The following is a 14059-nucleotide window of genomic DNA, read 5'->3' on the forward strand; positions in this document are numbered from 1 at the left end:
TGGTGAATGGTGTTCAATGAATCCTCATTTCCTTAACTTGTCAAGCTTTTCCAATTTGATGTCAGCATTGTCAACAATCCTCTGTTCATGAACAGAAAATCAGCTACCAAATGCTGATCAGTTCTGACATGCTATGAAATTGTCGTTTATTCTTCCAATGCCGCCGTCAGCTGTCGTCGCCGGCCACCGCGCTGGAGCCGGGGATCTTGGAAAGCCGCGCCCGCTTCATCACCTTCCTCAGCCTGTCCACGTCCTGCCACCTCCCGGCCTCGGCGTACATGTTGGAGAGCACCACGTAGACGCCATGGTTGCCGGGATTCAGCTTCAGTATCTCCTGCACCGCCCTCTCGGCGACGTCGATGTCACCGTGGTTCTTGCAGGCGTTCAGCAGAGCTCCCCAGATCACCGTGTCGGCGTCGCAGGTCGTCATGCCACGGATCATCTCCTCGGCTTCCGTGAGGAGGCCGCTCCGGCCGAGGAGGTCGACCATGCAGCCGTAGTGCTGGATGGTCGGCGCCACCGCGAAGTCCCTCTCCATGGACGCGAACACGCGGCGGGCCTCGTCGAGACGCCCCGTGCAGCCGTAGGCCGACAGGACGCCGACGAGCGTGGCACCGTTCGGCGGCACGCCGTCCCGCCTCATCCGGTGGAACGTACCAAGGGCGACCTCGCCGTGGCCGTGGTGCGCCAGCCCGGTGATCAGGGCGTTCCACGTCGCCGTCTGCCGCTCGGGCATCCGGTCGAACACCGCCGTCGCCTCCTCCATGGCGCCGGTCTTGGCGTACATGTCCACCAGCGCCGTCCCGAGGATGGCCCCCGCCACGGGCGCCGTCAACCGCCTCGACTCCATGAGCTCGTGCACGCGCCGCCCCATCTCGAGCCCGCGCGACCCCGACCGCGCGCACGACGACAGCACGGACGCCAGCGCCGCGCCGCGGGGCTCGATCCCGTCGACGAGCATCTCCTCGAACGCCCGCATGGCGTCCTCGTGCATCCCGTTCTGCGCGTACCCGGACACCATGGTGGTGCACACCACCGCGCTCCGCTCGGGCAATCCGTCGAACACCCTGCGCGCGTGGGGCACGAGGCCCGCGAGCGAGTACGCCCGGACGAGGCCGTTGGCGACGTAGGCGTCGCGCTCCAGCCCGTGCGTCAAGGCGAGCGCGTGGAGCTGCTCGGAGGCGCGGAGGGGGAGGCGGGCGGATGCCTTGAGGAGGAAAGTTAAGGTGTGCCTGCCGGGAGAGTACGAGCCGCCACCGCCGCCGCTGCCGCGGCGGAGGAGGGAGAAGAAGCGGAGGGCGGAGGCCGGGTCGGGGGAGGAGGCGAGGGCGCGGAGCGTGGTGTTGAGCATGAAGGAGTTTGGGGCGCAGGGGAGGGAGGCGAGGAGGCGGAGCACGGCGCCCGGAGGGGAGAGCGCGGCGTGGGCGGCGAGGAGGCGGGACGCCGCGAAGGCGTCGTCGGCGAGGCGGCCGGAGACGAGCATGGCCGCGTGGACGGCGGCGAGCGCGCGCGGGGTCGCGCAGCGGTCGGCCAGGAGGGACAGGTTCGGCCGGCGCCGGATGCCGCCGCGGGCGCCCACGGCGGCGGCGGCGGCCATTGGCGTCGCGTGCGTCGCCACACTGTACACGGAATCCTCCTCTCTGCGTCGCCCTGCTGCATACTCCCTCTTCCCAAAAAAATACGTATATAGGGCGTGTTTAGATTGAAAAAATTTTCGTTAAAGTTCCAACTTTTCCGACTCCGTCACATCAAATGTTTGGATATAAACATGGAGCATTAAATGTGAATGAAAAAAACCAATTGCACAGTTTACATGTAAATTACGAGACGAATCTTTTGAGCTTAATTACACTATGATTTGACAATGTGATGCTACAATAAATATTTGCTAATGACAGATTAATTAGGCTTAATAAATTTGTCTCAGAGTTTACATGCAGAATCTGTAATTTGTTTTGTTATTAGTCTACGTTTAATACTTCAAGTATTTGACCGTATACTTAAAAAAAAATTGGCACACGAACTAAACACAACCATAGTATCGGATTTTAAACAAGTGATATGATTTTATGAATTTAGATAGATCATGAATATTAGGCATCCATTTATAACTGATGGATTTTACTGTAATTTTGTAAAACGTCCATATAAATCCATTTAATTTGTGTTCAAATTGATAAAATCATTCATCTCCTAGAGGAAGCCGGCAAATCTAGTTGGGTAGGAGGCAGTATGATTGTTAAGGCGTTCCTAAGGTGTCGACTTGATGTCCCTGAGACTGTAAAGTGTCACTTTAGGTTATACTCCAAGTTATCTCTGAGGCTCTAAGGCATCGCACCAAGGTAAGACGGCTTGAGGCGACACCTGGGAGTCTCGCGCTCTATATCGCTAGTGAAAAAATTAGCTTTCATGAAAAGAAGTTTAAGTGAAAACGAGCCCATGCACTATAGGAAACATAGAGAGGGGCATCTAGCAAAGCAATATGACATTTGGTGACTTTGCTCCCTCCCCTTCACATATGATAGTAGCGCTCTTTGCATCTGGCAACGACGTACCCATCTCTTTCAATGGTGGAGACTCTCCCCTTAACGAGTACTATCTCCTCTCCCCCTTCATCATCTGCTGAGCTACTCCTTTCTGTTCTTATTTCTATGCTCTTCTCTCCCTCAATGCTCATTTCTTGGGCCCTCCGTTGCTCTGGTGCTCTCCCTCGCTGCTCTTGGCTTCCCCCCTCTCCCTAACTACTCTTGGCTTCCTAGTTCCTCCCGCTTCCTTAACTATTTGCTTCATGTGTATTTGATGTAGTACATAGAATACTGTTGATGTTATTGGTTATTAAAATGCTAAATTATTATACCCATCTAACACTTAAAATACTCATTATGTCCCAAAATAAACAAATTTAGTACTGGATGTGACATATTATAGTACTATGGGTGTGACATGTTATAATGCTATGAATCTGGATAGGAGGTTTTCCAAAGACAAATTCATAGTATTAGGATGTGTTACATCCCATACTAGATTAGTTTATTTTGAAACAGAGAGGGTATGTACTACTATCAGGGCTCAACAATTTGCAGCAAAGGTATATAAAGTGTTGTTAAAATGTAGTTATATTACACTATATTTTTGTTGTCATATTATATTATTACGATTATAGGCTGCTTTCGGCTGGGCTAGCTGCCATAGCGGCTGCGGCTACAGCCGTTGTGAATGGCTGTAGCTGACAGCCGTTTTGAACTATCACAGTCGCTGCGGTAGCAGGAGCAAGTGCCTCCGAACAGAGCCTTACCTCCTAAGAGCATCTCCAATAGACTTGCCAAACCACTCTCCAAGCTGTATTTTAACAAATGTGAGAAAAAAATGCCCTCCAACAACCTCTCTAACTGCCTCTCCAAGTTATCCAACTGGCCAAAATACGCCTCTCCCTGGCCAAATCTGGCCAGCCCTCTAGCTAGCCACCCCAGCTTGCCAAAGGTGGGCCCCACCCTTTTTCACCGCTCCATCCCAATCTCGCAGAAAATCAACGCTCCCTGCACTCGTCGTCGGTCAGCCACCTACCCTCACCATCCACCGTCGCGTGGACGTCACCGCCTCCCCTCGCCGTTGGTCAGTCGCCTGCCCTTGCCGTCCGCCATTGCGTGGACGTCGCCGCCGCAGCAGAGGGAGAGGGGTGGGGAGGAGCTTGGGAATGTCTCGCCGTCGCCGCTCATGACTTCAGTCGATCATTCCCATCTCTGAAATATAGAGAGGGTGTTGATGTCCCTGTCTTGCTTTCATCACCTGCTTCAACCCATCGAAAATCCCCCAAAACCAAGATCCCCAATTGCTCGAAAGAGAAGAGAGAAAGAAACAAGAAGTTGCTTGAAAGAGAAAACGAGAGGCGCAAACAAGAAGGGCCACTGCCGCCCCGTCGTCGCCGTGCACGGCCACCGCCAACCGCCGCCCGTCGCTGCACACAAACTACATCTGCCGCAAGCAAAAACAGGCTTAGGGAATAGGGGGAGCAAGGTGAGGAAGAAAGAAGTGGTATAGAGGCTGACACGTAGGTCCCGCTGTCATAGACTCTGAATAGAGAGGATAAATGGAGAGATTGTTGGAAATGCTCTAAGGATGAATTGACTAGCCAAATTAAATAGAGAGTTAACTAAATAGATATTTAGAGAGTCCGATTTAAAGAGACTGTTGAAGATGCTCTAAGGCGTGTAGGGTCATCTTACCTCGCCTTAACGCCTTTACAACCATTGGAAGCAGGATTTACTGAAATAATTGTTTTCCAGTACTATGCATGATGTCGGTTTCAGGTGTTTGCAAACAGAAATGTAGGGTTAGTAGACAGTAAACAAAATAAGTAACAACTTTCGCAACAACAATTTTATTATTCCTCTTTGCTAAAAAGAGCTACAAAACCGTCGACGGATGGCACAATAATGCAACAATATGCCCACATTTACAAATTTATTTATTTTGCCACCATTCCGGATTTTCCATTTATTATTTGCATTGTTCTTACATATGCTAGGTAGCTCGCCATCAAAGCACTCCTGACATTGTCTTTGCGTACCTTCTTCAGATCTCACTAAACGACTTGATAGTCCGGAAACCATGATTCTCAGGGAGCGGTGCATTTCCCGGGCGAATGGAGATTATTACCTCAAAACCTGAAAAAGAAAATGTCGGGAAAGAAAAATATAATATGAAATCTTGACCCAAGGAAACGAATGATAGCATGAAATGATTGAAATGATCACATGATTAGGAATGGCACCCAGAGAGGTCGACTGGTTAAAGCTAAAGCATCTTATCCACCAAATAAAAGCATGAACATTCCCATGAATATTTGACCAGAACTAGTCATTACCTGCACTTTTTGCAGCAACAGCTTCTTGGAAGACATCGGTGATAAATAAGATCTGAGCAGGACTGTCCACCCCAAGTGATTGCGAAATCTCAAAGTAGCTCCTTGTTTCTCTTTTGTTACTGCGGTTTATGCGAGATGGAATCATAATTTCACTACCATTTTTCAGTATATGCAGAGAAATAGAAATGGAACAAGAAATCGTACCCGGTTGTGGTGTCAAAGAAACCACAGAGGTATTGTCGCAGATCACCATAGGCCGTATTGCCAAATAATAGCCTTTGCGCCTCCCGGCTGCCACTTGAGTATATGTAGACCTATTTGCAGGTATATTATTTGTTATCATGTCATCTAATACACCTTTTTTTGTATTTTTTGCAATGGATGATTCAAAAATTTGAAATTGATATTGTTTAGCACTATCTAGGGTCAACGTTCTTGACCCAAGTTGGCAGCTAGTAATAACTATAGTAAACCATGAAAACATATTAGGAGCCATGAAAAGTTTAAAGTTCACACTTCCACACGAATTTGACTAAAGAGATACCTTCATGCCACTAGCATGCCAGTGCTTTAGCGCCTCGGGGACATCATCGAAAACAACTCCTTGCAGTTCTTTACTTTCAAAACCAGTCCTCCATATGTGGCCCTGGAATTTGCATTAAAAATGCTGAAATCCATCAAAGAAACAGGAATATGCTTGCAGCACCGAAAAAGAATGTGGACTAAGCTACCTGGAGTTGTTTCAACGACGTAATCTTCCTGTCTGCTTTAATCATCGATTCAACATTAGCAACTAATGCACTGATAACCTCTTCTTTGTCAGCATCGTCAGGTGGAATTGGAACAGACCCAACAATTCCATTTTTCAGGTCTTCTTCAACCTGAATAATGAATGCTAATATGTTATATCTTGCATAAAACAGAGATGGGCACATTCACGTGGCCTAGTGGTAAAACTCATGGTTCTGGTGGTGAGGACTCCAGCCACTTTCCACCATGGTGGTAAAACAGTTAACTACGTCCACAAATAGGAAGTTGAGGAACCAAAATTGGTATGGTAACTTAGATCAAATCTAACAATTCAAAACAAAAATAATTTTCACAGGGCTAATCAAATAGTATGACTTAAATACCATCAACAAATACTTAGATGGTACAAGCTTGCAGCCTTACAGAATCAACAGCTTCATGGGATGTGCAAAATTGATTTATCATAACTTACTTGGATGCGCAATAGTTTGATGTCCTCTTTGGTTTCATCAGAACTATATGTTGAAGTCAGATGCTTTCGCACATTATCACGGGCATAGGGAAACATCACATCAGTCACAAATGATATTGGAGTAGTTGTTCCCTCAATGTCAAGAACAACACAATGCTGCAAGAGAACACAAAGGTTAGCTATTTGTATTCCAGAAACATATTATATGGATGAGTTGACCAGATGTAGCAACCACAAAGTTAAGAAAGTACACAAACAATAACACCTAGTACTCACTGCTGCAAAACGGTACGCTATAAGATCTAAAAAAATCATTTAGAAGGTAGATTTTGCAAATACTCAGAACAAAGAACAGACCTTTGATGATTTGGAATCAGCGCATCCATTTGGAATACTAGAGCTTAGAACACTGTGTGGTCTTTTGGCACTGTTTATTGGACCATGCTCAGGAGTTGTCCAATCAATACCCAATTGATAGAGTTTGATGGCAGCATCGAAAAGGTAATGATAGCATTCAGCCTGAAAAGCACAGGCATAACAATTAAGTAAATATATGTCATGGCATAAAGTCCAGGAACCATTATCCCTCACAATGTGTGCATGACCACAGTTATATTTAGAGTAAATTGCACAGTTGGTACATGAACTTACAAGGTGGATGCGATTTAGTACATGCATATGTAAATCGCTCATTTCAGTGCATAAACTTGTCTAATACGTGCAAACTAGAGCCAAAACAATATGTTGTAACTAATTTCACTAAGTTGAGCGCTGATTAGGATGTTATGTAGGCTCACATGTCAATATGATGTTACGTAAATATGCATATAGTCAATCAAACATACAATAAGTCATGTTAATTATACATAAAGGGAGTATGCAATGGATACGAAATAATAGAAGAACAAGGTTAAATTATTTACACATACGACATATCTCATACCCTCACGTGTGCGCCTGACATTCTATAATCAGACGAACTCAACATGAATAGTCACAAGTTTTGGACTAGCACGCACGCTCTAGATAAGTTCATGCACCATAATGAGTATTTTACAAGTTTGTGTACTAAATTGCACCCACCTAACAAGTTTATATACCGCCAAAGCGCCAACACAATATACCCTTATATTTATCACAAAACTATTATCAAATAGCAGGCTTGATATAAATATTATTGAAGTGCATCTAACAGATAGTCATATAATTAATGTATACCCACGACCTAGGTAGTCTTGAAGATATTGATGAACAAGGGCATAGTGTAAGGAGATTACTATTTGATTGTTGAAAGAGCTGACAATCTAAAATGAAGAAATAAACAAAGTAAAAATGAGAGGTTAGAAAAACATACCTGTGTCTTGGCATTGATCCAGGAATCACCCCATACATAAATTCCATGGTTCCGTACAAGGACTGCAGTTGCCTTAGGGTATGCTGCAATCTGTTATATATTTTCACATCAGTTCTCTAGATCCATCCAAAATATTCTATTTGTTCTTTGTTATTTGTTGTTTTGGTCATTAACATAGTCTCCAATACACAGTTTTGATCACTACTTTTCAATTGTATATAAAAATTATATATCTGTTAATATCATTTCTATGAGTGACGAGCTTACATTGTTTTGCGCATAGTAATAAGCTTAAGTTTAAAGGTTTGACTGCAGTAATGTACATAATCCAAAATGACATATTGAGAATGGAGGTAACATTGAGAATAACCTCCTCATAATCAACATCAATTTAATAAGTTTTGTAAGTTAAATCCTAAATGACAGATGAACGAGATGGTTGTAACGATTGCTTCATTGCCTACAGGTTGGCCAATCCCGTTGTTAGAACAATATCTATTTTATCCACACGAAGTTATGAGAACAACAGACTACAAATATAATATTTGTTTTTTTGCGAAGATTGAGAAACTGAAACTCCAAAGAAGGACAATAGTAACATACCGCCTCAGCCAGTGAGTCAGTGAGCTCATACTCATAAGGAGTGTTCTCAATTATAGGAACCACCAATTCGTCACGGTAACCATGGCCTTTAATTCCTTTAATCATTTCCATATGTGTCATCTGTAAGATAGAATAGCAGTATATGGTCAAATAAAGATTCCATATCACAGTCACTTTAGTGGTGGACCTACGACTAAAAAAAATCAATCAAATGAGATAATACTATGACTATCATAAGTTCTACTGACTGAAAACCCTGGCCATATGCAAACAGCAAATAGTTTCTGCTATTAGCTTTGCCTACTACAAACATAATGAACAAATTACCAACCTTATTGAAATAGTGGATACATATGATATTTTGGATTTTTCTGAGTTTGCTTTCGAATTAATTAGCCAATAGAATAGTGTTGGAATAGCACTGATGTCTTGGATATGCTAAGCAATATGTGGGGATGGTAAACTTCATGTTTAACTTTAATACTCCCTCTGTCCCTAAATATAAGGGATTTTGGTTGGATGTGACTTATCCTAGTACAACGAATCTGGACAGGCTTTATGTCCAGATTCGTTGTACTAAAATGTGTCACATCCAACCAAAATCCCTTATATTTAGGGACAGAGGGAGTACATTCTAGTATCATGACATCCCGACCAATGTATGCATAGTGCACTTCTCTAAATATTGGAATCAACAGTGTACCAAATTTAGAAAATATGTATGACATTATTCCAACTGGTCCTGATAGCTGATGCATGTCTGTGTGAAATCAATAATCGATCAAATCTTTTAAAAAATGTTCACCACTCTTTTTAGTACATATGTAATAATGTCTGCCATGAAATGAAAAACAAATGGAGCAAACATAATCTCCAATTTATTGAATAGTGCATCATCTAGAAGGTTAGCACTTAATTGTTAATACCATGGAAGTTCTTGTAATGGAAAAGTAAGCGGAAATCTAAAAATATGAACAATTATCCATTTTTCAATTTGACACATTAGATCAGACAGAAAAATGTCCATAATGTGGTACGCTACATGAGAAATGGTGTATTTTCTTAGTACTACCACATTTTTGTAAACATCACAGCTAACTTCATGAGAAAAATAAAGCAGAACTGGAACATTAGCTAAGATTCATGGGGAAAAGAGACAAGTGGGTTCACCCTAAACTCTTTTGCACCAGGATCAAGCATGGTTGCAATGCAAGTTTCCATCCCATGGCTATGAATAACAGCCCCAGCTCCTCTCATCAGATAAGCCTGCAAAATACCAATGAAAATTAGACAATTTAGACTAAAACAAGTTGAAGCAGACAAATTAAGCAAAGGATAGCACTGATAACCTTCATGAACAGAGGAGCACAGTCAGTACATTTTGGAGGCTTGTTTGGCCATGGCTTTGATACAGGTGAGGAGAGCACCTTCCCATCTGCTGACAGCACATACATGTCCTCTGCCACCATCCTCTCCTTCTGCACACCTGAGAATGTGATTAAAATTTCTTATATCGTTTCTTTTGGTTCAAATCGCAACCTTAGTGCTCACAGAAGTTATGGTCGACTGGTAGAAAATCACATTCTGTTTAGTGATTCAGGTTTTCAGCTTTGTTTCATCCCCATGATTGATTTGTGGCACTAGACAAACCTCTTTCCACATCAATAGGCATGTCCAAAATTGCAAAATCATGTTTTCATCAAAAGAGGATAACATTGTATCTTTATAGCAGGCCTAGATAATGAAATGCTCAAGGTGGTCCAATACTGGACATTACAACTACGCACAGGTTTACACAAGTATTTTTAAAGTAAAAACTGTAATAGTAACACTTCACATGCATCATGCACTGATGCTCAACTGCATTGAGACATAAGCTAATAAGCATAATAGTTCACACTTGAAAGCTAGAAATATTTTAAGTTACTAGTTTGTAAATAAAATTGATCTTTGCTCCTTAGCAACTTATCTTTGTCATAGAAATTATTAACATAACAAGAATTTTTTTTCCTTAGTAGTGTACAATTATTATTGCATGTTTCATTCTAGTCTGACTTTGTACAGAAATCACTTGGTTTTCCAGCTCCCATAATTCAAACTGTTAATTCTTCTTGGCCAGTTTCTGACTTAACAGTGAAATATCTGAGAACGTTCCAGACTATTAACCACACTCGGATAAATAAAGTTGACCACAGCGTTCAACCGCTACTGCAGTGCTTGCTGAGCCATTTCACAAAAACTGCAATCAGTCAAGCATACGAGGGGTGGGCCATATCAATATGAAATAAGCACCTAGCCTCCTAAATGCTTAAGTCTATTCCAACTGTCCGGACAAGCAGCCTACATAAGAATAATAAAGCAACCGTAGTTCCAATTTTTTTAGAACAAGCCCAAATCAACACCCAACTAAGCTTATCTGATACTTAGGCCCTATTTCTTTCAGCTTAAGATTATTATAATCTAGATTATTGAGTTAGATTACTATAAGCTAGATTGTTATAATCTGTAGTAGAATAAGCGGTTAGTTGTTTCTTTCCTAGATTATTAGAGCCTAGATTATTGGGTTTGCAAGTCTAAAGAGGGAGTGGGGTGGCATGGTGGGTAATTTTTCACCCAATAATCTGGAAAAGGCTCACCTAAATGAGCTTATCAGATTATAATAAGCTACTTCAATAAATTGTCTGTTTCTTTCAGCTTACTCCCAATAATCTGGATTATAATAATCCCAAACTGAAAGAAACAGGGCCTTACACCCCCACAATCTTGTACGTTAATACAGATCACAATAACTAACATGAGCAGCAGAGCACAATCTTCAACTGTGCATGCCAACGAGCAATCCCCATATGCAAAATCACATCAGTCAGTTCGTCCAGCAGGAGCAGAGCAGTTTAAGATAGTACAGGAGAGAGGTGGTCCTTCCTGTTCCTGACTCCACTTTGTATTGCCACAGAGCAACACAACGCATGAGTAAACCAAATTAAACAATACAAAGCTCGACTGCTCTAGATACGTAGTAGCAGCACAAGAGTGATGAGACACAGGCAAGTCAATGCCATCGAAATTGTTAATTTAACCGAACTCCACGCAGCAGACTACGTTCCTACCCACCCACCCACCCACCCTCGTCGATCCCGGAATAACATCCCCCGCCGCCGTGGCAATTCATCGAACAGGTGGAGGGAGGGTGTGAGGCTGAGGAAGGCGGAGGAGGAGGAGGAGGATACCGGAGGGGGACATGACGATGAGCTGATCGGCGAGGGGGAGCGCCGGGTCGTTGGCCTTGACGGTGATGCTGCCCCCCGTTCCGGTGACCCACCCTTGGCCGTAGAAGTGGCGGCACAGCTCCGCCACCAGCTCCCGCGCCTCCCTCACCGCCTCTCCCTCCAGGTAAGCCTCCGACTCCGTCGCCGCCGCCTCCTCCCCCCTTCCGCCGCCGCAGCACGCCATGGCTCTCCTCCGCCGCCGCCGCCGCCGCCGGGATTCGAGCTCGCCTTGATGCTTTTTGTGGTGATGGTTTGGTTTTTTGTAGTAGGAAGAGTGAGAGTAGCAGTAGGGCGGCTCGATTAGTGCCTCCTAATTAATCGCGCGATTCTGATTAACTAATTATTTTTTTATGTGGGACCGACATGTCAGTGACGTGTTTGGAGGGAATCGCGGAAAGCAGAGAATAATTGTTACTAGTACTAGTACTTTTTCTCACTGGTGTGTGAGCGAGCTCGCTAACACGTGTATCAGCAGGTAGGGCCAGTGATCGTTGTGGGTCCCACATGTCAGTGAGGGGATCTCATGCGGGTAAGGCGTTCATGGCGTATCTGTGAGAGGAGGTCGGGGTCACGGGGCGGCCAGGTGAGTCGTGAACGGCATATTTCGTGATGGCATAGCATCTGATTTTTTTTTTTTGTATTTTTCTCTTGTCGTATTCAGAGACAAGTTTTGATGTCGTGCACAAGTGAATTTATTCGGGTTTATCTCCATGAGAAATGTTCAAATTGGGAGTACTGAAGAGGATGAATTTGGCAGCTGTGGAATAAATTCTATTTAAATTCCCTTCTTTTTTGAAAGGGATTTACCAACAATGCTTTAAAATATAGTTAGAAATAATATTTACTGAATTTTTAGAATAGTTAATAAAAGATAACTACCTATGTTTCCCGTTTTAACTTTTTTATAAATCAAACTTATTTTAGATTTGATTAAGTTTGTAGAAAAATATAACAATATTTTCAACACAAAACAAATAAATTATCAAAATATATTCAATGTTATATATAATGAAAATAATTTGGTGCTACAGTTGTTGCTATATTTTTCGATAAATTTTGTCAAACTTTCTAAAAAAATTGACTTAAAAAAATCAAAGCGACTTATATTTTGAAAAAAGGAGTACTTTCATATGTTTCCAAAAATAATTTTATGTGGATATTTCATTTATCTTTTCAATGATCTTTAAAATGGAGCCAGATAACAAAAACGACGGGAAAGAAAACCGCCAAAAGTAATCCCAAAACAAAATTCCAATAAATTCAAATAAACTTTTGGATCTCATAATCGAAACCACTCGGAATAAGTTTACCGGAGGTCCCTCAATTTAACAGCGAGATTTTTTAAGGTCCTTTAACCATAAAATCAGAAATCTTCACCCCTAAACTATACAAAACCGTCTAATTTAGGTCCTAAGGCAGTATAGATGGCTAGTTTTGATGACGTGGCATCCTAGTCAGCAAAAATAATAAAATAAATATGTGGGGGCCCATATGTCAGTGAGAGAAAATGATGTGGCCCCACATCTCTTTTTTCTTTTCTTTTTCTCTGTTCTTCTCAACTTCTTGGTTCGCATGCGCAGGCGAGCAAATGGCGGCCGACAGCGACGTGCTGGGAAGAAGCAGGAGAGGGGAGAGAGGAGGCGGCCGACGCCAGAGAAGGGGAGAGAGGCGGCCGGCGCGACCGCCCGTGAGGCCGCAACGGCGGGAGCGGCGGCCGGCGTCGCCTCTCCCCATCCGAAGGCGGGAGCTGCACCGGCTCCGGGCGCGGGCAGCGCGCGGCCGGAGCAGGCGGAGCGGCGGTGTCAACGGTCGAGCGCGGCTGTGGCGGTGGGCGAGCGCCGGCTCCGGGCGCGGCCGGAGCAGTGCGGCAGCGGCAAGTGGTGGGCGAGCGGCCGACGAGGTAGTCGGCGACGGAGAAGAATATTTCGATAAGCTTCACTAGCCGCCGCCTCCGGAGACGGAGAGCTCCTCGTCGGAGTTCTAATCCAACGTGGCTGCTGCCTCACAATTTCAAGCATGCATACATACATACATACATACATACATACATACATACATACATACATACATACATATATATATATATTTATATATATATATATTAAATTTGTTTGGTGCTCCATGGTGCCCGGGCACCATGATTGAAATTTACTATATACCCAATTCAAATGAGTATGAAACTTTTTCAAATATTTAGGTATTAACGTTAACTACTTTACTAACTAGTTCAAAGCAAGTTTGAACTGAATTCAAACTTGCTTTTGTTAGATTTTGATTCTAGGTATATAGCATCCAAACATATAATTAGTTAGGTATGTAATAATGGATTGTGAAATAAAATTAAATTTGAGTTGTTTTGTTGCTAGGTATAGGTATGAATCGAATACTTATAACTAGGTATATACTCACAATTTAAAATTTTTGAAAAATTTGGACGAATTAGTGTATTTCATACCATGGTGCCCGGGCACCATGGTGCCCCATATTATATATATATATATATATATATATATATATATATATATATATATATATAGACACACACACACTACTTGTCTAAACGATTGATTCTGTTGTGTTTGAGAATTAAGATGGTGGATCCAGTGAGTAGCGTGAAGCATATCACGGAGATGGCTCTGAAGATCAAGCATGCAGTGGGGACGGTTTAGAGAAACAAGTAGGACTGCCTCCAGATCAGAAGGCGAGTGATGAGAGTGAGCGATATACTGTCGCTGCTGTAGGAAACGGAG

At 43.4% G+C, this 14059-nt stretch overlaps 2 protein-coding genes across 2 annotated transcripts; both read right to left on the reverse strand.

Moving 5' to 3' along the window:
- Nucleotides 1–20: 20 nt before the first annotated feature.
- On the reverse strand, nt 21–1657 carry LOC127755300 (pentatricopeptide repeat-containing protein At5g66520-like). Its single transcript, XM_052280952.1, has one exon. The coding sequence runs from the start codon at nt 1595–1597 to the stop codon at nt 167–169; it is 1431 nt and encodes a 476-aa protein (XP_052136912.1). The 5' UTR covers nt 1598–1657; the 3' UTR covers nt 21–166.
- A 2680-nt stretch (nt 1658–4337) lies between these two features.
- Nucleotides 4338–11564, reverse strand: LOC127754987 (probable bifunctional methylthioribulose-1-phosphate dehydratase/enolase-phosphatase E1). The gene is made up of 12 exons (XM_052280606.1): nt 11271–11564; nt 9393–9529; nt 9214–9309; nt 8044–8163; nt 7441–7530; nt 6444–6605; nt 6087–6242; nt 5596–5745; nt 5409–5510; nt 5069–5178; nt 4865–4983; nt 4338–4664 (listed from the first exon to the last, which is right to left on the reverse strand). Exons 1-12 carry the CDS (start codon nt 11491–11493, stop codon nt 4573–4575), a joined length of 1557 nt encoding a protein of 518 aa, XP_052136566.1. The 5' UTR covers nt 11494–11564; the 3' UTR covers nt 4338–4572.
- Between the last annotated feature and the right edge of the window lie 2495 nt (nt 11565–14059).

Source organism: Oryza glaberrima, chromosome 11, assembly GCF_000147395.1.
Source record: "Oryza glaberrima chromosome 11, OglaRS2, whole genome shotgun sequence".
NCBI classification, from domain to species: domain Eukaryota; kingdom Viridiplantae; phylum Streptophyta; class Magnoliopsida; order Poales; family Poaceae; genus Oryza; species Oryza glaberrima.

Coding starts and splice junctions, on each gene's coding strand:
- LOC127754987 (XM_052280606.1), bottom strand. CDS start 11,493: ATGGCGTGCTGCGGCGGCGGAAGGGGGGAGGAGGCGGCGGCGACGGAG. Junction 6,606..7,440: donor GGATCAATGCCAAGACACAG/GTATGTTTTTCT, acceptor TGTGCTTTTCAG/GCTGAATGCTATCATTACCT. Junction 5,511..5,595: donor CGTCGTTGAAACAACTCCAG/GTAGCTTAGTCC, acceptor TGCAAATTCCAG/GGCCACATATGGAGGACTGG.
- LOC127755300 (XM_052280952.1), bottom strand. CDS start 1,597: ATGGCCGCCGCCGCCGCCGTGGGCGCCCGCGGCGGCATCCGGCGCCGG.